This window comes from Papilio machaon, chromosome Z (assembly GCF_912999745.1).
Source record: "Papilio machaon chromosome Z, ilPapMach1.1, whole genome shotgun sequence".
Taxonomy (NCBI): domain Eukaryota; kingdom Metazoa; phylum Arthropoda; class Insecta; order Lepidoptera; family Papilionidae; genus Papilio; species Papilio machaon.
The window spans coordinates 3015485-3040483 of NC_060016.1; the positions used below are offsets into that span (position 1 = coordinate 3015485).

Below are 24999 nucleotides of genomic sequence, written 5' to 3' on the forward strand. Positions count from 1 at the left end.
CCAACAAAGGGACCGACTCCTTTAGTATACTTGAGCGAGTATTTTTCAAAAGGTTTAAATAATGTAAATAACACAATGTGATGCAGCCGTTTGAAATTATCATGAGACGGCGTCGATGTTTTTTTTTTCATACATATATTATACACACCTTAGACTTTAAACCCGTTTTCACTAGCGCAAGTAGCAGCACTCGTCTTCTCTTTTATGAGCAATGTAGGTATATTTCCACTATAAGAGTATACCTACCTTGTTCCAATCCAAACCATTAACTTTAACAATAAACACTTTACTCTTAACTTGAAAATACCGAAAATACTGAAACATTGTTTGTCACTAACATGAAACGTAACTTTAGCTACGTATGTTTTACATTTTCACAAAATAACTAAAACAAAAAGTCGTCACATGACTGCCATGTATGGAATTTGACGTTTCTGAGTTTGCTTAATTTTGACTTTACATCAAAACAAAGGGTAAAATTAGGAAAAGAAGTTGCGCGCAACCACTCATGTGAGTCAGCTAGTGGCTTGGTGGAAAAGGGATCAAACTTTAAAATGTTGTTATGCCGATAATATTTCTTCTTTTTCTCTGTGGTTTCAGTGTTGCCAGACTTATCGTGGTCATCAAATTGTTGTATGCCGTGACGTGTTTTACTTGACGTCCCCACTTCTTCCGGACTACTGCTTTCATTATTATAATAATTAGGTAAATATGTATATAAGGAAATAAAATAATTTACTGAGATTGTTATGCAATTTCTGCAAATTAAAAATATTAACTGTACATTACACATACCCTTACACACAATTAAAAATAAAAATATACAAGATTTAATAAAGCAAAAAAAACGCTATACGCGCACAAACATAAAATACTTTAAATAAAAGCTGCGCAAAGTTTATCGTATACAGAATTCAAGCAATTTTGAATCTTATAACAATGGTATAAAGTTTATAAATATCAATAATCGTATTCAATTACTCTATGCTTCGACTCTACATTGTTTGAGCGAGAGCTATGAACACGGTGTACAAATAAAACTTCGCGTGAAAGGTTACTGTTCATCATACGAGGTAACGCAACGAACTTATCCTGATGAATTGTAATATATATTACGATAATAACTTGCATTTAATTCGTCCGTTCGTAAATATAAAGTTAGTCTTAAAAAAATTATAACCAATTAATTTTATTATCATTCGCTGGTTTAGAATGACTAGTAGAATTAAAACATTTAAACAATAGTATCTTCTAAGAATAGCTGAGTTTCCAGTACCAAAAAGATAATGTTATCTCTGTTTGTTTTTTTTTTTATGGGAATGAGTGAGATATTAAAATGTTTTGACCAGGTGTTTGGGTAGTATAAAATGGTAGTAGAAATGCAAAAAAGCAAGTCACATAATCTTGATAGCAATAATTAAGCTATTAAAAATTCTAAAAATTAAAAAACAAACGTTAGACATCTAAAAGCTTCAAATGTTTTCCTCTTTCTTTTTACAAAATATTAGTAACTTTCAGAAAAGAGTATGGATAGTTAATTAACATTACTTGAATCCCTTGATTGGTTCCCTTGCTTCTTTATAGTCCATTAGTAATTACTTGAGCATTTCGGTTCGCAGGTTTGTCAATGACCGCCCTTCTTTTCAAAAGACCGCATCAGCAGCTTGCTTTGTCAGTTTGTACCGTTGACAAAAACATAACCTTTTTAAATAATAAAATTTTACCTCCCATTTTCGTAACAAAAGCTAGTGTTTGATCAACTACCTTTTTAAATAACTCGACAAAAAAAGTTTCTTTTTTGTTTTTATTTTTCTATTTATTTCACATTAGATTAGAATAGAGTATACTGGTCTATTAATATCTATTTAGATGAACATAATGTTACATTATATGAAAATTAAAAACTTATAAAAGAAAGTGAATGTGCTAAAATAATAACCAATCCTTTCCGAGATTTTTTTAATAAGAAAAACATAATTTATTTTACTAACTGTACCGTCTGTGTGACGCCCTCGGCTTATTGAAAGCTCGCGCGAAGGGAACTTGTGCCCGGCACATTTTTTACGGCGACCACGCGCCGAGCTTAAAATGCGCAATAAACTTCGTAATTGCAAAGCTTCGCTGCGATGCAAGATGCAAGTTCTAGATAGTTTTGTGTAACATATACACGCACGAGACAGCAGATGTATTAAAATAATAGCGTATTCTTATTTTAACCTTTAATGACATCGTGGCACGTAAAATTTTATCTGTTGTAAAATTTAAATGAAAAAATAAAAGGCAGAAGGTCACCTAACATCTTGTCTGGGTGTCAGCATGACAATTTTGGTTATTTTTTTGCAAATCTTCGTGGTAGGCCCCAAGATAAAGTTTACAGACTAGTGATTTATTTAAGATTGTGAAACGGGGTATGACTTGTGTCATCTTAATGTGAGTTTTAGCAAGGCCAACAACTGCTAACAGTGGCAGTGTACGAAGCATTACTTGCTGCACCGGCCTGCTCGATCTGTACAATACCATAACCTCACAAGACAGGCGTGAAGTTAAAGTAATTCCGCGTATCGTCTGAGTGTGTATGCCAGAGGCTAAATTCTAGTTATTTTCCCCTGCTTACCCTTTTCTTACATGGAAAAATAGGGAGAGGATTTGGCAGAGGAGGCACTTGAAATATCCTATTTTTTACGTCTCTTCCTCTGTCGTCGCTCAAGCGGTCATTCCGGTGGCAGCTTTCTCGTTTATCATCTTCTTCTTGCTATAAAGAAAAAAACAATAAAATGGCCCGACCCGCTCATTCGAGGATGTGGATTTTTATAAAGACTGGTTTAAATAGATTGAAAAACCGGCACCCCTCATCTCCGCCTCAATTTCAAGAGAAGAGATAGAAATGTCACTTCCAATATACTTACCTATCGATCTTCTCTGATTTCACTTCACGAAAATTATGAAAGAAAACATACAAGGGCTTCCTCAATTACCTCTATACATCTTCAATAACCAATCAGTTAAATTACCATGCTTTTGACTGTGAATTAATTCCAAAATTATGTACCTATTTTGTGGCGAATAACATCAATAGAGTTATAACAACACAATCATAATTAAATTAGACATCATAAAAATTTCAAGATCCAGGATGAGAAAATCGAGCTTTCGGCTCTATTTTTAAAACTTCCGTCTCGTAGACTTACAACAACACTCAGTGGTTAAGTGGTCATTGAGTGTCTTACACGAAAAGACTTCCTTAGTTTCCAATTAATGATTCTGAGTACGACAGTAAATCATAAAAGGGGCCAGTCAAATCTCGTTTACAAACTTGCCAATAAAAAATATTTAAAATCGGTCCACTGATTTAGGAGGAGTCCAGTAGCATACATCCGTATAAAAGAGTTATATAACAAAAATGGATACCGCCTCAAACGAATATGGCTGTCAAATTTCACTAAAAAAAGTTTGGTTAGGACGGCTCTTACGGCTCCCACTAACCTCCAATAAATAATGGACAGCTCAGGTAGTCGACAAAATATTTCAAGTTCCCACATTCTTTATTTTTACAATCAGAAATTATCAAATTTCATAATTTCAAATTACAAAACAGCTTATGCTGTGAACTATTTTATGCAAATAAAACACGTTTATCGAAGCAACAGCAAATGAAAATTATTTAGGTAATTGTGGACGTTCTCTGGCGTCCTAAGAGTATTTTCATCCTAATCAGGACAGTGGTTTAGTCGAGGGGACAATTATATAAATGTTATAAAAATATAGCATAAAGTACTTACCTAGATTTTTATATTTATTAAATTTATAATTTTTTGCAGTTCGTTTTGTGATTTACGAAATAAATACTAGATGGCGGTAGCAAAAAATAATAAGGGATTAAGATAGATGGCGCTTTTCAATGTCTCGATTCGCATCGTCGATCATAAAACGTTAAAAAAATCAGTAATCCTTATAATTTTTTCTTGGTATCTCCGTTGCCATTTTAGGATATCCACAATCAACGTGTTTATAAGAGACAAAGTTATCGGACCTGGTGAGCATTTGGGACACTAAATTACCATGATTCATTAGCGACCCCTGCGCTAGAGCGCCCTGTCAATGTCAAAAAGCGACTCAAACACTTTGAAGTACTTGATTTTTTTTACATGTCATTTTTATTCCAAGTAGGCATGTAGTGCCTTTAACATATTTTCGTAGAGAACTAGAGGCGATAACAGCGCCTCTCTCACCGGGTCCGATAAGTTTGACGGACTTCACATTGAGATAAACCTTATTATATTTTAGAAAATGTGTCGATATTACACGATAATTTTGTTTTATTTAAATTGAGAGAGAAAATGTAACAAATAAACGTACTAATATTATAAAGGCGAAAGTTTAGATGGATGGTTGTTTGTTAGATGGTATCTCCAGAATGACTTAACGGATTTCAGTGATATTTGGCATACATGTAGAATATAATCTGGAATAACACAATGCCACATAAGTTTTTTTTTAATTCCGTGTGGACAGAGTTGCAGGAAAAAGCTAGTCTGACAAAAATTTGTAAAGAGACAGAAGTCAATAGCGATTATAGGCAGATATTTGAAAGTTACGTTCGCCTTGACCACCGCATTGGGATCTTATGTTTTATATTTTTGTAACATACACATTAGTAATTAGTGTTGTCCCTTACTACTTTTAATAGGTTAGGAGTAATATTATTGTTTTTTTACATATTTGTTTCTAATTAATGGCCAGAGTTGTGTCCATAACCTCAAAAACTTAAATAAACTTATTGGTTCTCTAAAAACTATTTTCTAGCAAATTTAATTACCACATAATGTTAAACATTATGTGATAATACGAACTTAAAACGAAAAATCGCTCTCTGATTTTTATATTTAATAATCCTTGTACCTAATAGAATTTTGTAGGGAGTATTTTATTTAAATATAGGGTTATTCCCACCCTATTACAAATAGTGTTGGATTATAAGGGTGGTTTTAGGAAGCCGTTGGGGTTGAACAGTGAAACCCTCAAACTGCGCAATGATAAAATTTGTCTCTTTAACGCTGCTCAATATTTAGAAAGTTAAATTCGTATATTAGAGCTTAATTTCATATTTTTTGAAAATAATTAAAGTAAAAAATAAAAATGAATAAATACGACAAAAAAACAAGTGATACAAAATACAGTGAAACGGGTATTACGTACGGGGATAGACGAATTTTTGTAAAAAAATCTATCTAAATATCAACAAAACAAAAGCAACTCTCTTATACAAAGCAAAGCGTTACTCGTGAAGTCTGTCTCTACCAAAACAAAACGTTAGAAAGAGATGAACGATGTAAGAATAATAATAGAGACTTGCTAAATTCGTCCCTTGCGCCCCTTCGTGTCGTTCTTGGCAACCGGTTTTGTATGTGGAACGGTCAGAAAATGAATCAGCCAATAGGAGAGGCAGATTCAGGCCGGGCGTACGATTGGCGATGGACGGTCGAGAGCGTGTGACGCGGGGGGGCGACGGCCATGGGTGCGGCGTTGCGCGGCGCGGCGGCGGATACGCGGCGCTCCACACCGCACAGTCGTGCTTCGCCTCTCGGAACGAAGGTTATTCTTATAATGATACCGTCGCCGGACTATCGATAAAGTGTGTGTTTGTATGCCGTTTTCATCGATAACTAGTGTTGTGATTACTTTCACTCGTGCGAATGTCTCGTTTCTTAACATTTTGTTTGTTTTTTCTTTTAATAATTGCCGCATGGGTCGGCGCTTACGTTTCAGTTAATCCTTTATTTTGAAACGATGGAACGTAGTTCTTATGGTTTTTACACTAAAAGGTATTTTATGTTGTTTTTTACTTTGTGGTTGCGATTTGATGTGGTCGAATGCGTCTCGTGTGGCTATGGAGAATGGTACTACCTGTGATCGTTATAGACCGCTACCCTACATTCGCAAATCGCCTTCTTTACCGACTTTAGTAAGAAGTTGAGGAGAAAGGAAACTTGCTTTCATTTCATGTTTTTTCCGTTTTTACAAGATATCACAGCGCCATGCTTTAAATTCATACTACAAAGTGCACGTACCCTGAGGCTTTGTTGTTAGTTTAATATAAGGGGAGTCGGTTAGTATTATTATTGCCACGCTTCGGGGAAAAGCTGACAATGTGAGGCCCTAGCGCCCGAGGGTCGACAGTCGACAGGCGTGGGGAGAAAGGGCGCCGACTGTCTGCACACATGCAGAACCGGTTTGGTCTCCGACTCCCCTAGTGCGCTTTACTATTTCTCTTTCTACGCCACACGTGTCCGCATAATGCCCTCTTGCTCGCACATTTTCATTATTTTTTGCTTCCCCTTGTGAAATAAAGCCAGACAGGCCGTTTTTATTTAGGTATCTGTTCCTAAATAGGTGTACCCTTGTATTAGTAGAGGATATGGTAAGTTTTAATAATGCGAAAAATGGGCATGGGAAAATGTAACTAACATTTTCTTATCTCTTCTCTCGTTTGAATAGCAATTTTTTGTATACTAGATTCTCTTATGCATTTTCCACCTGGCATGTTTAATGTTTAACTTTCTGTTTCTTAACCAAACATAATAATTGATACATTCACAAATAAGGTTTAGGGACTTGATTATGTATACATTATGTCGCAAAACTTTATTAATTTTACTACAAATTAACTGGACTGTACCAAGTAGTTTCATAGTTAATACTTTCTAGTCTATAGAGCACTACGGCTATTTAAACAGTGCGGTTCGTGGTTACGAGCAAAACAAAGTATTTTACTTGCATTACCAGGGCCATTTTGAAATGGAATATCCGGAAGGACCAAAAAATTAATCCTAAACGTCATCATTCCACAATTTTTTTCGTCTCAACACTTATTGGTACTAAAATGATAATAATCACAAAATTGAATTACCCGTAAACATGCCAGATTTGCGATCAGCCGGTCGGTAATCAGTTTCTAGCTATATTCATATCTAAAAAATACAGGTATTGGTACTGCAAACGATAACAGACTTTTCACTATTAGATGCTTAAGATTCATGTTAACAAAATATTCACTATTTACGCCAATTGAATTCGAATAGTAATTTTTAATTCGTTTTAGAATTAATTAGTTTTATAATCAAGATTGCCTCACTACCAGGTGGTCACACTGACATTTAGCCCAATTTAAAGTTATAGAACGACAAAGTTTTCTGACCCTGTGGGCATAAGTCAAACACAATTAAGATACCTTGTCTCCTTGCCTCACTAGCGTCCTCCTTTCAATGTCACAAAGTGTCACCAGATCCTTTACGTCTGTAATGTCATATTTTTTTTATTTTCTAACATTTTCTATGTCCTAGTAGAAGATTTTACGTATTTCCTGACAGAACGAACCGTGATAGCAGCATTTCTTTCATCGGGACACATATCCTTGTTTGACTATAAATACATATCCTCTTATTATAATCAAAGCACAAATATTTGAAGAAAATAATTGTTCACCGCCATCTATCGTAGGCTACTTTTAATTAGCTTTCTACTCGCTCGCGTTAGAATATAGACCACCGACCGGCTATTTGAACTAGCGGGCATAAGTGAAACTAAATTTTGCCGCTCACTAGCGCCCTCATGTCAACGTCATTACGTTGTTATTATTATTTTTTTACCATTTTCTATATCCAAGCAGGTTTTATATACATTCTGATAGTACCAACCGCGATAGCATCGCTGCTCACCGGTTCAGATTCAGATATCCTTGTTTGACTATAAAAATAATTTATTTACCTATGCTCTGCTCACATGACAGCTGACAGACAACTTTGACAGGACATTATCCTTTTAATTGACATTGACAGTATCAGTTCCCTTTTTTATGTTTTGGTACATATTTTAAAGTTATCAAAAAATACATTAGTAATAAAATCTGTTTTAATCCCAACTTTAGTGAGTAGTAGTAAACCTTTTTAAATGTGATATTCCTTGTATGTCAATTGTTGCTCTATGTTGTTGTTAACGCATTATCTAAGCATATCCATTATAATCCTAGCTAAGATTGTAATTAATAGTCAAGTTTACCAAGCAAAAAACTACCTGCAAGTCTTCAAAAAGTTATCTAGTGTGGGCTACAACTCTTTTGGAACTAGGTTTATGCAGAATTTGTTCTTTAATTGTGTAATGCATTGAGGTCAATATTTTTTTATTAAAAAGCTTATGGCTCTTTTATTTCAGGACTGAAATACTAGATAGTATTAAAAAAAAGGAACAAGAAAAAGAGCAAACTCACACATCTAATTTTCAACAACAGTTATCCAAATCTGGAGATAAAATTAATTCAGAAAAACAAAATTCAAATGCACCAGTGACACAGCATGTCCCTGCACAGATACTCAGCCCATCACATGGATCTGGCTCAAACATCCAACCAAAAGAAGAATCCAAAGATAAAACAATAAAAGTGGCCAATTCAACAACAATAACATTAATTGAAAACGGTGCTGTCAATGGTGAAAAAGATAAAGATAATAATAATTATCCCAAAAACTATTTTACATTAGAGCCCAAGAATGATAAAAAAGATGAGAACAATAAGAATAGTATTACAATAACAAGAACAACATCAAAACAATCTCCAGGTGGTGGGCAATCTGATAAAACTAAAAGCCAATCTAAGGTTACAAAGAGACCTCTACAATGTCTGGAGACACTTGCTGAGAAAGCTGGCATCACTTTTGAGGATAAGTATGAGGCTGCCAATACACTGCTAGCATTAGACAAACAGAACAACACTTACCGGAGACCAGAACTGAAGCAGCCAAAATTAGAACCAGATACTCAGCAACCACCTGAAGAGTATAGATATAGAAACCCAAAAGAGGAGGATGATAAGTTGCAGGTAAATGAAATTATGGAGCATAAGAATTTTTTTGCGCGTGACTAACAATGATCCTGTGTGATCTTCATTGAAACTAGACTTCATCACTGTGTAAAACATGCTAATACTTGTTATAAAATTTGCACTGCAATTATATACAAAGCTTAATATTCATAATTTTTCAACTAACCTCATTCATAATTTGCACTTTTGGGATACTAAGTACACATGTATGAACAAAACTAAACATGAAAGAATTCAAATTAATTAAGACTACTAAAATTGTTAAAATAATGCGTGCAAAAAAAATTATAATACATAAAACTGCATGTGGGTGTGTGGGTGTGTTTTTAACATAGCTAGGTTATGAGTCAAGGCTCCTTAAAAGGGTTTTAGTAGATTAAAAAAAACTTTATACTTTAAGTATATATATACTTAATATTGCCAATATTATCAATATAAAAATCCATTTGTGAATTCAATTGATTATTTAAAAAAAAAACATCCTGTTTTGGAGCCATTGATGAACTTTACTAAAAGGTGTTGGTTAAATTTTTATGGGTCATTAGTAAATAAGCTGACATTTCCTTCTTACTCTTGGACAAATATAATGCAAACATTCGACTTAAAATTCAAAATAACTTATCAGAAAATGTTTCTAGCCATTTGTTTCTCAAACATGACTTTGAGCTGTAAAAATTTCGAATTAGGTATATTGTTATGTTTAGATACTAATTGATTCTAATAATGTTCCATTAAAATACCTCATTTAAAAAATTTACATTAGGTGTAGGCAATGATTGTATTTATATGAAATTCTTTGTGTTTAAATATGTACTTTTAAGAGTAAGTAAGAGTTGTAATAGCTATCGTTCTTAAAGTGCACTTAATATTTTAAATATGTTTTACCAGTACATATGCAGTATTTATTTAATCAATGGTTGAAAAACGAAATGTGTAAAATAATAACAAAGTGTGTGTCTGTGTTCTCATTATTTACATTAAGCTTATAACATGCATGATATTGATAGCAATGTGAACGCGAGCCACAACACATGTTTGACAATTATTTGCATCACGTCGTAACTTTACATGGTAAATGTTTAGCAACAAATATCTGCTCTTCGTATAAATGTACTTTAATTCATCAACTTTAAGAATCAATGCTACATTACTTTTTGATAGATGGATTAAAGCTCCATCTAGCGGCCCAGCGTGACATTATAAAATAAATTACGGTTAAAAAGTTACTGTTGTCCAATTAAACGGTTACTGTTATAATCGAGAACCTAAAGATATCGGTAATCAAAATCAACTTATAATTAAATTAATAAACTATTATTAACGATTAAAACTATCTCAAACTACATGCACCCAAAATATGTACATATAAACAGAAAATAAAAAATTTAACTTTAATCGAAACGCAGCTTTTACGAGCTTGAGTGAAATGTACCCCTACAGGGCAATACGTGTATTACATTAAAAAAAATAATGCCATCAAAAATGCGGTCAAAGGACCATCGTTGGAACTCGGAACGAAGTCGTTAAAAATATCAAAATAAATCTCGAACTACGAGGTTCCTAAAAATATTAAGAGAATACACAAAATTTGGAATGAAATTATTTTACATGCTGGAGAGGAATTTTAAACCTGCAGAATAAAAATGGGTAATCTTCTTACTAATGTTCTAAATGATAATGTTTAGATGGATGGATGGATGTTTGTTTGAAATTTGGTACAGGTGTAGAACATAGTCTGGAAGAACACAGGTTACTTAAGTTTTTTTTTATTCCGCGCGGACGGAGTCGCGGGCGATAGCTAGTATGAATATAAATAAACAAAATATTATCCAAAATTGATAACGCCATATCAGAAACCATTTTTTTCCCTAATTAATTGTGTGTAAGAAATTAGTTAAAAAGGTGCGACGCCAATAAACCATGTAAATGGTTTGGCGAGAAAGTTCTGTGTAACATTTGGTCATAGTTAAAATTAAATAAATAAAAAAAGAACGTATCGGGTGGAGGACACTCAGTCAGGAACAAGGTTCGTGAAATATCTTTAAACTATCAATTTAAATGATACAAACCAAAGTTTTTAAAAGACCACATAAAATTGCACCAAAATTTACATATAGTTTTTACGAGCTGGAGTTAACTGTTATACAAAAAAAAGGAAAATGTAGTCCGAAAAGTATTTCCTAAAGATAGAACTTAATCAATAATTTTCATTTAATTTTAATTTTATTGAACAAAGTACAAAGAAGACTTTTCAAAAATAAAAAATATAGATTTTTATATTTATCCAATGTGCTTGCCTAAATTAATGTACAGTCAGCTGCATAAATATAGTGGCAGTCAGGATATCCAAATATATAGGAACACCTAAAGTGATCCAAGTACAACCAAAGTCGTCAAATTAATTGAAGCATCCACTCTGCGCAAAAATATCGCAGCGTACACATCGTTAAATATATGAGTACATTTAAAGTGCCCATAATTATAGTAACAGACATAGCGTCAATTGTAACTATAACTAAGCATCCAAAGTATGCAAAGATATCGTAACATTAGACGAAATTGAACTCTATCTCTATTTGTTGGCCAAACAAATCTTCGTTTCTATTACCGCAAAACCGAAGCGTTGGAACCACAGCTTTGCTGTTGTATTGAACGCCGAATGGAATCCATTCACATACTTAAGCATTTTTTGGCCACTTGTTCCGCTTCTGCCGTAACTAAACAAGCTTATTTTCTCTACATGTATGCCCATTTTGGAAAGCTACAACTATAACACTAACAGACTAGATTAACTAAGCTGAAAACTTTACTTTAAAACATTATAAAATAAAGAAAGTGTTGTTCTCGCGCTGCAATCCTTCTACTAGGAAACATTAAAATTTTATCTTAATCTAATAAAATCAATGGAATGTGTTATGCATATATCAAAATACGTTCAAGCTTCATATCTCTAAATCTGGTGTTGGGACAACAAATGGATATTGGAAGAGGCTGAAATAAGAAGATACAAATTTATATTACAGATACAGCAGCAATTAATCCAACAGCAACAACAACAATTGCATCAGTTGCAACAACAACAACTTCAACAGCAACTCCAACAATTCCAACAACAGGCGCTGCAGAGACAGCACCACGCAATACAACAACATATCAAGAATCAACAAGATCAAGAACTGGTAATAGATTTATTGTAGTTCAGTTTTATATGAAGAGATCTGACGGCCTTGAAATCATTTCCAAAACGAATTTGCGACCCTTTTTAATCTATACATACAAATTAATAAAATTGGAGTGTCTATATTAGTAGTAATATGTGTAATAACGAGAAAGACCATATTTCGAATACGATATGTATTTGCTTTGCTAATAACGAAGATAGTCTTTTTAATTTTTGGCCATCCGCAAGGCCCCGTTTGTTCCGGGTAATCTCTGGAACGGTTGGACCGATTTTGTAAGAACTTTGACGGCAGGGTAGCTGATGAACGCGGATACTTTTTAAATTCCTGAACCGTGATATAGAAGCAAATAAATTTGAGTACATGTGTGTCAAAAGTGAAAAAATGTCATGAGGCGATTGTTATCTATAAAAATATCAAAAAGTTTACAAAAGCGGCGAAATTAGGTAAACGATAAGTGAGTGATGAGATTAGAATTAAATTCCATACAACAATTTAAAATAAATTAAACTCTAATTGCAGTCAAAATTAAAAGTAAGTAAAGCTGCTGAGACTAAGTAAAGACCATAGGTTGTTAATACTGTACATAAAAAATACATCGGTAAAATAACCAAAGGACTGACCGAAGCTCACAGGGGGAGAGTCCATTAGTTTTGATTTAATTTCAAAAATCGAAGTTAAGCTAAGGACTTCAATAAAATTATAATAGTCAAATTTAATATCATCATCTTCAGCTCACTATACGTCCCCACCGAGGGGCTCGGAGCCTACCCCAATTTAGGGGTGACTAGGCCATAGTCAACCACGCTGGCCAAGTGCGGGTTGGTTGACTTCACACATATCATTGAATTTATTCTCAGATATGTGCAGGTTGCATCACGGTGTTTTCCTTCACCGTAAGAACGTCGGATAAATGTACATATGTAAATCGAAAATCGAAAAACACATTGGTACATGGCGGGATTCGAACCCAGGACCTGCAGATTGCAAGTCAAGTGCTTAACCCCTGAGCCACCAACGCTCTTTAATATAAGCAACCTTATTTGTACAAAAAAGTTGGCCTTACCTTGAGTTTCTTCTGACGAAACATTCGTATAAAACTATGTGGTCATCTCTTTTATTCTCTATTTGAGATGAAAATACATTTTTGAACAGTTACTTCGGAAGTAGATCCACAAAAAGATTATTTTGCGGCTGTGAGATCTCAACATATAATAATCTGATTATAATAACGATAAAGAATACTAACGCTTGTAACTAACGGTGACATTTGTATCGACATGTGTTGTCTTTGTTCTTTTCAAAGATAATGTCAGGGATGACAATATATGTCAATACATGGTCACTACAATTAAGGCCCACAGTGAGAAAGACTAATGAATTATGTGCCAATTTCCTAACACGCCTTGATAGCTTAAAATTAACACATCCACGCATCTCAGTGATCTAACATAATGTTTTGATTTGTACCACTTAAGTTATTTAATATAATATTTCTTAACATGTATATAATATATTATAAGCTATAGTATATATAATACGACGCACTTTAACCATCCTTAGGTAGTTACATATAAATGCAAATGTAAATTGTGTACATAGTTAATGTAAAAGCACGAACGGCGGTAAGTGTGCCACCATAACCACCAGTTTTAACAACTAGTTATGGTAAGAGTCCACAAAATCACTTGGTAAATCTCATCAACATCATCAGCCCACTGAACGGCTCGAAGCCTAAGCCTAAATTAGGGCTTACTAGGCCATAGTCAACCACGTTAGCCCAGTGCAAGTTGGTTGACTTTACACATACCTTTAAATTTTTTCTCTGTTATGTGCAGGTTGAATCTCGATGTTTTCCTTCATCGTAAGAACGTCGGATAAATGTACATAATGTAAATCGAAAAACCCAGGATCTGAAGTTTCGGTATCGTAAAACACTTTAAAAGCGAATTTGATGAAGAAACCAAGTAATTCATTTTTAAATTTTCTATACATTGGCAACACTGCGTTATTGTCCACCAATAGAATAGCGTATTGGAACTTAACGAGGGAATTTGAAAACACCATTTAATAATAATTAAATTTCATTGTTTAATTTTAGTATACTATATGTAGCTGTATATTAAAAAACGTAATAGGTAGCCTATGTGTTCTCCCAGACTATGTTCTACGTGTCAAATTTCATCAATATCCGTTAACCTGCTCCGGAGATACCTTTAAACAAACATCCATCTAAACATTCGCATTTGTAATATTAGAAAGATTAAAAATATTTAAAGATGTCTTTGTATTAATAAAGTACATAAAAAAACACATGCTAAATGTCGATTAACATTATTTTTTTTAAGATAGTTACCGTTTATTTGAAGTAAATCTGAATGAGTTACCAAGTGAATGGTGGTGATCGCTCGAAATAAACATAGATCACAAGACTTATCGGACTTTACCAGAACTAGTAAATGTAACTAGAATAAAAATTTAGATTTTACCGGTAAATTTATACGATTCACCATAGTTCGGGCTGTTATAGTAAAATGCTGTATTAATTATTTAGCAACTAGTCAATCTCAGTTATTGAAAGGAAAGTGCATACCTAGTATAATGTACTGGTATCTAGGTAGGTAGGTAGGTATATCTATGTAATGTTATAGAAAGATAAGAATTATATTATTGATATCTTTTTAGCTAAATTCCTTTTTCATTTCATTATTTTAGTTAGTTGTTTTAAGCTTTATTAGAGCTAGTATCAAAAGAAATATGATCTAGACATAATATAGTTCTAGTTAAGGAAACAGCTTTTATGTAGAAATTTTGAAATGTATAATATTAATTTACCTTAATATAAGGAAAATTATTTAAAATTGTAATAATTAGTGAGGCAGATGAAACATATAGGTAGAAAATTGTTTTAAAGTCGCTGGGTAGACGATGACAATTGTGGCCTAAAATTTTGTCTTGTACTTATGAAATTAAAAAACCGTTGTTATGAACAAAGCCTACAAAGTGTATGTTATCATTATAGAGATGTTTGGCAGTGACAATGCGATGCTTACTAACGTTTTATATTTTGGGTTTAGAATTATTAAGATAGTTATATACTTTATATAACCTTGAAAATAAGAATTAGCAAATGCCTGCAAAATATTATTATAAAATCGTTTGTTCAACACGTATACATATTTATCATTTATACATCGATATCGTGAACTTCACCGCAATCGTTATTGACAGCAAAAACTGGTTAAATTGTGAATTTGTACATGACCTATGTATAATCATTTTAAATTCTAAATCAAAACTTTTGCTTACAGATGCAGAAACAATACCAACAGCAACAGCAGCAGCAGCAGCAGCAGCAGCAGCAGCAGCAGCAACAACAGCAGCAGCAGCAGCAACAGCAGCAGCAGCAACAACAACAACAGCAGCAGCAGCAGCAGCAACCGCAGCAACAACAGCAGTCGGCACAGAAAACTGACATACAAGTGGCTCAGCAAGATTTGTCACAAAAGTTCTTACAGGTAATTACTCCTTTTTTATTATCTTGCTGGAAAAAGTCGCTAGTAAAAGGAGTGCTAACTACGCAACGTTAGAGAGTGAATGTGAGAATTGTCTGACTTAACTATTTCACCTCGTATGGGAAAAATGAGGAACAGACCACCAACCCCTGCATAATGGTGTACAAAGAAGAAATATTAAGATGATGCATAGATAGAAAAGACTAAATTACTTCTTTTTACTTGTCATGGACGTTATAAAGATTATTCTCTTAGTTTATTCCTTGTATAGTGCAGTATATTTTGCTGAGGGTGAGAATTTTAATCTACTCCGTTTTAAGTAAAGACTTGCAGTGCATCTGTAACTTGAGATTGTTGATGATCTTGGTAGTCACTTTAACAAGGGCCTATAGTTTTTTTTCTTTTTTGCAGACCACCTTTATTCTTTTAGATATATTGTGGACGTGCGCATTGCAATAACAAAATTGTTTCGTAACTGCAAAAAGCCAATCAATACATTCACTCGGATTATTTTCAATTGTGTACGTGGCAATCGTCAGGGATGCTTTCGTTATATAAGCATTTTATGAAACATTTTCAACGCCCCCGACATTATAAATACAAATTTATCGTTTGCGTTTGATTTCTTTATATTTTCATTGCTATTAAATGCATTTGTAAATTTGTTAGTTCTATTTTTGTTCGTCTATTCTGATTTTCTTCTAGAAACGTTCATTTTTATGTGTAGGTGTTATTGTAACTCCTTGTATGATGCGTTGAAAATGTTCAGTTATAGTCGGACCGTGGCATCGTCGAGACGTTATCGTCTTCTGTATTGCAAAGTGTAACTGACTAATTTCTTCGCCATCATGATTATTCCTCTTTATTATACCCTTGTTTTTTACTTTATTGTGTTCTGTTCATATATTTTGTTCAAGGTAGGGTTGCTCCTCTTTACTTTGTATATTTTGATCAGAGTTTTCTTATCTTTTCATACTTACAATTCCGCACCTTAATTTCATTTAAACAATTGTTATGTTTATTATTTTTTTATGTTTCCTTTTTTTAATTTAATAAAACAAACTTCAATGCATTTTAATTTATTTCATCACGTGTAAATCCTTAAGGTAATAAATGATAAAAATAGTTTTTTAATACTTAGAAGAAAGTGATAAGTGATGCATTGTTAATAAATAATCTTCAGAATAAGACGTTCACTAGATTAAATTATTTATCTTCTTGCAGCCCGTGCACACTCAACAATTCAACGTTCCCGGTATAGGAGAGATCAATTTAAGTTTTTTACCATCCCCTCAAACCAACTTGTTCTTCGAGAAAAACAATAAAAGTGGCATGAACACAGACATCAAACCACAACAAGTAAGTTACAATATATTTAAAAATGTTTACAACTTTATAACTAGCGCTTTAAATGTATATCAAGGTCAATAGTTGTATAGGCGTTTGGATGTTTTAGTCAAAAAATAATTTACTGTGTATTTCCGCTGAAGAAAGTCTTGTATAAAAATGTTTTATCATTGTCATCCATTTTAAAAAAAATTGAGATAATAATGTGTTAATACAAGGTTTTCAGTAGTGGAAATTTGCGTTTAAGTTCTACTTTTATTTATGTTGCATGAAATTGTTAATTGTCTTGCATTGTAACTATGGTTGATAAAAAAATCTAATTGGATTATAAAAACTGCACAAATTTTAAAAATCTGACCAATAAAATCAACCCTAACTTTGGTCAGGCTCCAAGCACCTCAGTGCGGATGTAAAATGAGCTGATGATGAAAAATCTGATCGTTTTACTAATTAAAGGAAATATATCGCTCTAATTTTAATATACTAAAGAATATGGTGGTATAGATAAAGAATATGGTGGTGTAGATAAAAAACCAACATATGTTACTACTTTTTTCCGTGTAATAAAATTTAATAACATAAAAAGTACCAAAAATGGATGGTGCTGGGGGAATGTCTTTTATCAAAGACTCTCTTTTTCTTTCAATTAAAAAATTCATCGTATTATTTCCTTCAGTGAAGTATTAAAAATACAGATGTATTAAAGAACCTACACCTTTTTAAATTGGTTAAAAAAATCAACCAGTACTATTTGAATTGTAAAAATTAGGGACAAAAAAGGGGCGTTGTGTGCATGTGTATGTTGCTTGTCTGTTCCAGTTAGTAGAGGGTCAGGGTCAGGCTCAGGTAGTACAGCAGCAGATTAGCATGGCCCAGCACGAGCCGACACAACAGCACCATCAAACTGTCACAGTTGTGTCATCCATGCCTAGCAGCATGGCACATCAGGTATGCGCTTTGCTTCAACTCACTGTCAATCACGTCATAACATTAAGGTGCGTCCACATTGTGCTGCGCGAGTTTTGTATACAGTTGATGACATTTGTTTCTTACTCGTTTTGATTAAATTTCATTTGAAAGTCACATAATTTTTTTAACCGAAATGGGTAGGAAAAAAAACATCCTCGACTGTTCGTGGCGTTTTCTGCGCAGTACGCGAGAGCAGCTCGCGCATGCGCGTATTTGCCAGACGTGGACGCCCACATATATGCACGCTTCACTCGATGTTTTTATATCTTAATATATTTTTTGCGAGTTATAGGTAACATTATGCAAGCCTGGGAAATTTCTATTACATATTTAATCGAAATAATACTAATATGTTAGCAGAATTTGATGCAAGATATATATAAATCATTAATCATTATTAGCACTAATCATGTTTCATATTAATAACAAAAAAACTTATGGATCGGATCGGTAGTTAATAGAATTTGGTTATTATAGTCAGAAGCATAAGCTTTACATTCTACTGGAAATATTAAAATAATCTCAATGCTATAAACAAAGGGAGAACAACAAACAGTGTGACGACTTACTGATACACTTTCAGAGTCTTTGAGTTATAGACTTTGAGTGCGGCAGTTAGTCGCAACAATCTGAGCATAATTTCGTCGCAGGTGCAGCAACAACAGCAAACAGGCGGTATCCAGCAGCAAGCCAGTGGTATCACCACCATGCCACCATTGCCCAGTTTGCCGGCCACCACGCCCCATCCGCAACAACTGAGGTATTAAAATCATTCAACTACCATTCAGTGACATTATCATCTTAGTAGTCTTTTCCATAACCTTATTATTTTAGTGACTTGTTTGTTAATTTGATTCGTTTCAATAATTTTATTCTTTCAGTAACTTCATATCACATCTTCTCGTAATTCTTGCCATACTTGCCTTATAATTATATAGCTAAAAAAATATATTAGGTATAAAAAATGTTTTTTTTTATATATATCAAACATTAGACTGTATTTGTGTTGGCGATGAAAGTTAGCAGCCAGTTGTTTGTCACAAACTTTTACTTTATTTGCTATTTTTTAAATTAAATTGTATCCATTATAGTTAATAATCGATAATTGTCAATTATCTAATTATAGTTTTTAAATTAAATAATAATGCGCATCACAGAACATGATTAGATTAATTTTTAACGTTTTAGAAGGTGTACCTTTTAAGTTATATATGTATGTGATGAGTGATAGATATGTTTTTTAATAGTGCGGACTGGGGCGGCCGAGTGCAAGTGATACAACAACCATTGCAGAACAATAGCTATCTACAACAACTCTACAATGCTCAAGGACCATTAATCATGCCGGGAAACATTGCTCTACATCCAGGCTTAAACTCTCAGCCAATACAGGTTACATATATTGATTTTTTATCGGAATGTATGTATTGTATGAAGCATGTGTGAATTTAAATTTAATTTAATCTTTAAGTCCGTTAAGTAATTTGTATTCATATAAATCTTAACTTATATTGGCATATCTGATTTAAATGTCAAATAAAAAAATTATAAAATAAATGGACGTCACTTTTGACTGTTAATTTCAAAATATAAGCAATTAAAATAGTTTGTAATAATTAAATATTGAACAGGGAAAGGAAGTCATCATTTATGTTATATCATTTTTTTTTGTTCCAAATAAAGGTAATAACAGCCGGTAAGCCATTCCAAGGGAACCAACTGGCTCCTCACATGCTCACCGCTCAAGGGAAATCTGTCTTGCAGGGTCAAACAGGTGAGTCTTTTAATTTTATTTGTAATTATTATATGTTAATAAAACATAATTTCAATTATTTGGGTATTTTAACAGATTATAGAAAAACATTTTAAGGTATTGCGTTCGTTACAAAAAACATTTTCTTCGACGCCGTCTTTTCCACTCATCCCAAGCTATTTGTCGGAAGAACTGTTTTATTTAATGTTTTGTATATTCTGTGATTTTTTTTCACAGAAATTAATGACATTATTTTAAAATGTAGGTTATACATTTTTTAAAAAATTGTACCAGTTTACATTAAATATGTCTAATAGTATGAAAACAGCCTTATAAATATATAATACGCAATGCTAAAAACGTGTTTCTCCGTGAATAGTAACATGTATGTATCTTAAAGACAATATTTAGTAAACAGCTGGAGGAGCAAATAATTAATAGACATTTTTATCAGGATCCTAACACTTAAAAAAATATTACAAATCAATAAACGTTGGTCAAAAAAATATTCCATATTTTCTACTAAGTTCTTAACGGAGTTCTTTTTTCGTTTTCCTTGGTCGTATTAAATGATATGCAAAGCTTTCATTAGCCATTGGCAACGATACGCCCGAACAAACATTTCTTGTAATTTCTTATCGATCTAATTAGGGAAAATATATATCTCTTCTAATTGGCTGTTCGTCCTTGAAGAGAGCTTAACGCTCATCGATATTGTAACGTTGAAAAAATAAGACATGGAAATAAAAAACATGATATCATTTGAAGAGAAAATAAAAAAAAAATGACACGGAATTTACTGGTCATGTATGAAAGATACTTAATTTATAAAACGATTTTTTTGGTACATGTTAAATGTAAATATATTATGTATAGAAAGTATATTATTCTTATAGTATTAATTGGTAATTGTTCGGGTTCTGATTGGAACACAGTCTATCTATTATCTCTATGTCTATAAATGCTATTTTGTCAATATTATATATATTTGCTTATAATATAAATAAGAACTTCTGCACTATTCAGTTTTGTAGTGAATTTTACAGGTCTAACTGCTTATCAGGATCCAGGTTCAAATAAACAAACTTTGAATGAATTCGTTATGATTGTTTCAAGTCTCGTGATTGGTTGAATATGTGAATGTTTGTGAATGTGCCTATTGTTGTTTTAGTAGGGGACAAATTTCTTTTTTTTTCATTAATTTATTTAATTGGCACTTATCGGATTTATTTTAATGCTTCTTCTTTCTGCCGCACATCGTTTACTAAGTCAATGACCACTTCATCTGCTGTTGTACTTAGATTCATTAATCGTTCACCGAGGATGATCCTTAGTGTAGATTTCTCATATTAAATCTACACTTAGGATCATCTTACATTAAATCTTTGAGAGCGATAGTGAGTGCGGTAGTTAAGAGGGGATTTTTTTTATCGAAGCGGTATTGCAGGCTTAAGGGCTGATAAGCGCTTTATTTGTCTGCCAAATATACGTCGCTAATGCTTATTATTTCGGCTTACACGCATTTATGTTTTGGTCACTCACGCGATTAGGATATCTTTAATGTTTTGGGAAGTATCTTACGAGTATTGTGATCTTTAAGTACAATTACAGTTGGAATTTATGTCTGTTAACTTATAACAATCTTATCTTTTCTATCGGAATTTTCGTATGGGTAGCTTTTGTATGGTAGCCATTAAGCATGTATTTTTATGGTGGAATTACTGTTTAATGTTTTATGCAAACAACCTGCTTCGTACAAAATAAGACCCTGCTACAATCAATAAAAAATTACATATACTAAGCTATCACTTAATCACCATTTAACATCAGGCGCGATTGCGATCAAGCACTAGATTAACTATTTAAAAAAAAAACTTGTCGATGGCTTTTTTTGCCTCTTGTACTTGTAATACTGCCTTTGTAAAAACAATGTTTCTAATTGAGAGGAAAAATCTAATTGGCTTTAAAACATGAAGGGGGTTGAAGTTTGTACGGGGCGGGTTCATTTAGTAACGGCTTACTGAAGGCGAGGGTTTTTAAACAGCTCCGTTCCCGGGATACGCAACTATTCCCACTACGCAGAATCAGACGTTCGTCTTCAGTCCGCTCGGCGTGATCAACTCGCAGGCCAGCATCATTCCGACACATTCACAGCCGACCGTCTCCGGCATTGGGCAGCAACAGAAAACTACCGATATGCATAAGGTAATATTTATATGTATTCTTCATTAAATTTAATTTCGTCACATACATTTTAAAGTGGGCCAGGTTTTTTTAAATAATGTTGTGTAGACTATTTTTAAGTAAGATGAAACAGTCTATTACGTTTACTTCAAACCCGTTTTTAATTTTTTTCAAAGTGTCATTGTGTGTCGGAAAAAGTTTAGTGTACTGCTTTTAGTACAATAAGTGGTTCTTTCACAATTTAAGTATTGTAGATTCAGCACATCGTATTTTAAATTATAATCTTGAAGATTTTTAATTCGTACTGTGAAAAACGCATTTTAGCAGCGGCACTTAGAAAGTTAAGTTTTTTTGTCTTGTAAACAAGTGGTGGATTTACCAAAGGCTTAATGGAGCGGCAGTTTAGGGCTCAGTGTAACAAGTCTCAAAAAAAAATTAAGTGGCTTCAGGAGGTTTTTTTTGGCAACAATATTATTTGTGTATAGGTGATGAGTGGTGGCAAGGTGACCGGCACTAAGGTGGGAGGTGCAACCGGTGGTGGCCAAACGGTGCCCGTTCACGCTCAGTGTGTCCAAGTCTCGCAACCAGTGCTCGGAACTCAGCAACCAACACAAGCTCAAATTATCAGCCCATTACAGGTAACACTCCTAACTTTACTTTCTTCTTTGTGTACAGCCGTGGAGGTTTATTTGCGAACCATTTCAGTGAAATGTCATTTGGGTCGAAAAAATTTATAGCAACATACAAATTTGCTAAATCATAGCTTGTGGTGACTGCTGATGATATATTATGATCCTAAGTGGGAAGCTAATTTAATTCTTAGTACTGGACCTACTGTTTAAATGCATAGGAAATTAACTTCTACGACTGTGCATTTGTTCGTAAAAATTCTTCGAGCGAATATTTTACAGTGACTTTGAGCGGGGGTGTAGTTTATACTTTGAAGCGAGCACTCCCTATTGATTTCTGTTATAGACGTTTTCTTAAAATAGCGCTGCCCACTTTGAAATTCTACCTTTATTAAGGACGTAATTGAATGGAAAATTTTCGTGTATATTTTCGTAACAATTATTTTCTTTAATATTGGTAACTTTCTATTTATATTGTTTTCTTTATACTATGTTTTAGCGATATTAAATTTGAATGTTTTGCAAGTTACTTATATAAAATGAAGCGTTACTAACTATATTCCTCAATAATAATTAAATTGCTTGGCGATATTGAATCTATTTTTTTTTTGTATTAACAGTATGAAAGCTGTGTCATATATATTCGTGCGTAACTCTGCCTTTGCGAGATTTATTTATTCTCATGTAGCCTGCCGTGATCTGAGAAAAGCAATTGTTAATTATATTATATTGTGTGATGTAACAAGAAAGCTGGTTTAAGAGATGTTGTGCCTATTTTCAAAAAATGTTAGGTGATCACTGGTGTTATTGAAATTGAGATTCATGTTAAGCCTACTTCATCTTTCGTTTCCTATTTGTACATATAATTTATGGGCGCCTTTTTTTCCAAAAAATTAGTTTATCCTTTACCTTTGTAACATTTTATGTGTTTGTCAAATTATTGTGACTAGTTTTAAGTCACTACTCGTTCTCCTCTTTGTAAATAAATTTTGGTCTATTACATAAAGTTATATTGAATCCAAAAAATAAAACCACTATAATATATGAAAGCAAGCGTTTATTTTAGTATTATATTTTTTTATCTTTGTCATGTAAATTTAAGCTTTTTGGAAAACGAAAACGAGTAATTTTGTCCCAGAAAGCTACGAAGGAGATACGAGTATAAATGTATTTCGTAATTTACACCTTTTTACCTGTTTTGATATAAGTCCGAGGTAAACTACGAAACATCCAAAGTAATCTAGTTTTGGACACTATTATATTGAGTTATTGCTACGAAGTCGGAGCGCGTCGCTATTAGAATAAATATGAACTTATTTTAATTATCGTAACATGTTTATAATTCGGCGCTAACCCACACGGGAAAGTTTGTCTTCTTATGATTTAACTTTAGTGTTCGGTGATTCCCCAGACTGGAGGACAGACAATGCAGTTCGCTCCATGGCAAATCTCGGGCGCTCTCCCCCAAGTCTGGACCGGGGGATTGCAGGCGGGGACTTTGCCCGCCGGGGGACTCCTCGCCCCCAACCCGATATTCATAAGAGGCACCCAACCAGATGCGGCCCCATCCATGTTCATACAACATTCGCCACAGAATAATGTTCAACACAACAGTTAGTACCTTTTTATATTGTATGTATATTATAGACCCATTATTAAACAACATTTCATTATTATACATATATACTTATGTTTCATTGAATAATTATTATATCTGGTGCGTCAAAATGCGAATTGTTATTGTGACATTGCGAAAATTTATATAGACATTGCGAAATATATGCACTGCGATGTTGTGGACTTGGTACTTGATTGTAAAGTCATTAATTTTACGTAGATACGAGCGTGGCCACCACTGCCACTGCAGCGAAGCCCAGAGCTTCGTCCGATGGGATGACGAAGACACCTCGGCCTCTGTCCAACATATTACCATCAGGGGGAATAAGACCTGCCTCTTCTGTTTCCACACAGACTGGTACCAATCAGTCTCAAAGTCAGGTATGCGAAGAGACTATAAAAGATCAATATATTCACTTAAATCATCTAATTTCATTACGTTCGAGACATTGTATGCATATGTGTTAAAAATTCACTTGACTTTAGGGCAAGCACCGAGGTAAACAAGGAGTACGATCACCGGCGCCTTCTTCCAAACAGGATGCAGCAAACCAGACCGCTAATAAGATGCAACAGCAAATGCAACAACAGAAGCAGTCGTGAGTATAAAAAAATCACTTACCTGGTCTCAAATAAATATTTAACTTCTCCATTACGCTAACCATGCGGGGTCGCAAAGTTTGAAATTTTGTAATACCTGGGAATATTTTACTAAATATATTCATAAACCTCTCCTTAAATATAAATAACTTGGATAACAGTTTATATAGATCATTTCACGGGAAATTAGTATCATAAAAAATATTTTTAGTCAATTCCTACCCTCTAAAAAAACCATTGTAACAATATATTTTTAAGCTATCAGTAAATGTTTTAATTTAGATTGTAAATTATAACTTTACTCAAAGCCCTTTCATTTGATATCCATATT

At 33.5% G+C, this 24999-nt stretch overlaps 1 protein-coding gene across 11 annotated transcripts in view; it reads left to right on the top strand.

The window, feature by feature from the left end:
* The window catches only part of LOC106719751 (polyhomeotic-proximal chromatin protein), a 63005-nt gene that overhangs the window by 24966 nt on the left and 13040 nt on the right, over positions 1-24999 (top strand). For 3 of the 11 annotated variants that reach the window (XM_045686251.1, XM_045686247.1, XM_045686248.1), the window contains 13 exons: positions 8209-8872; positions 11899-12054; positions 15366-15572; positions 16794-16928; positions 17736-17864; positions 18536-18645; positions 19133-19277; positions 19569-19659; positions 21683-21843; positions 22308-22460; positions 23863-24064; positions 24289-24449; positions 24555-24667. In XM_045686251.1, the coding sequence (XP_045542207.1) occupies positions 8209-8872; positions 11899-12054; positions 15366-15572; positions 16794-16928; positions 17736-17864; positions 18536-18645; positions 19133-19277; positions 19569-19659; positions 21683-21843; positions 22308-22460; positions 23863-24064; positions 24289-24449; positions 24555-24667 (2427 nt within the window). Of the gene's footprint in view, positions 1-5456; positions 5633-5657; positions 5823-8208; positions 8873-11898; positions 12055-15365; positions 15573-16793; positions 16929-17735; positions 17865-18535; positions 18646-19132; positions 19278-19568; positions 19660-21682; positions 21844-22307; positions 22461-23862; positions 24065-24288; positions 24450-24554; positions 24668-24999 lie in introns of those variants that run through there. The other 8 variants (XM_045686245.1, XM_045686246.1, XM_045686249.1 and 5 more) reach the window with 6 other exon arrangements.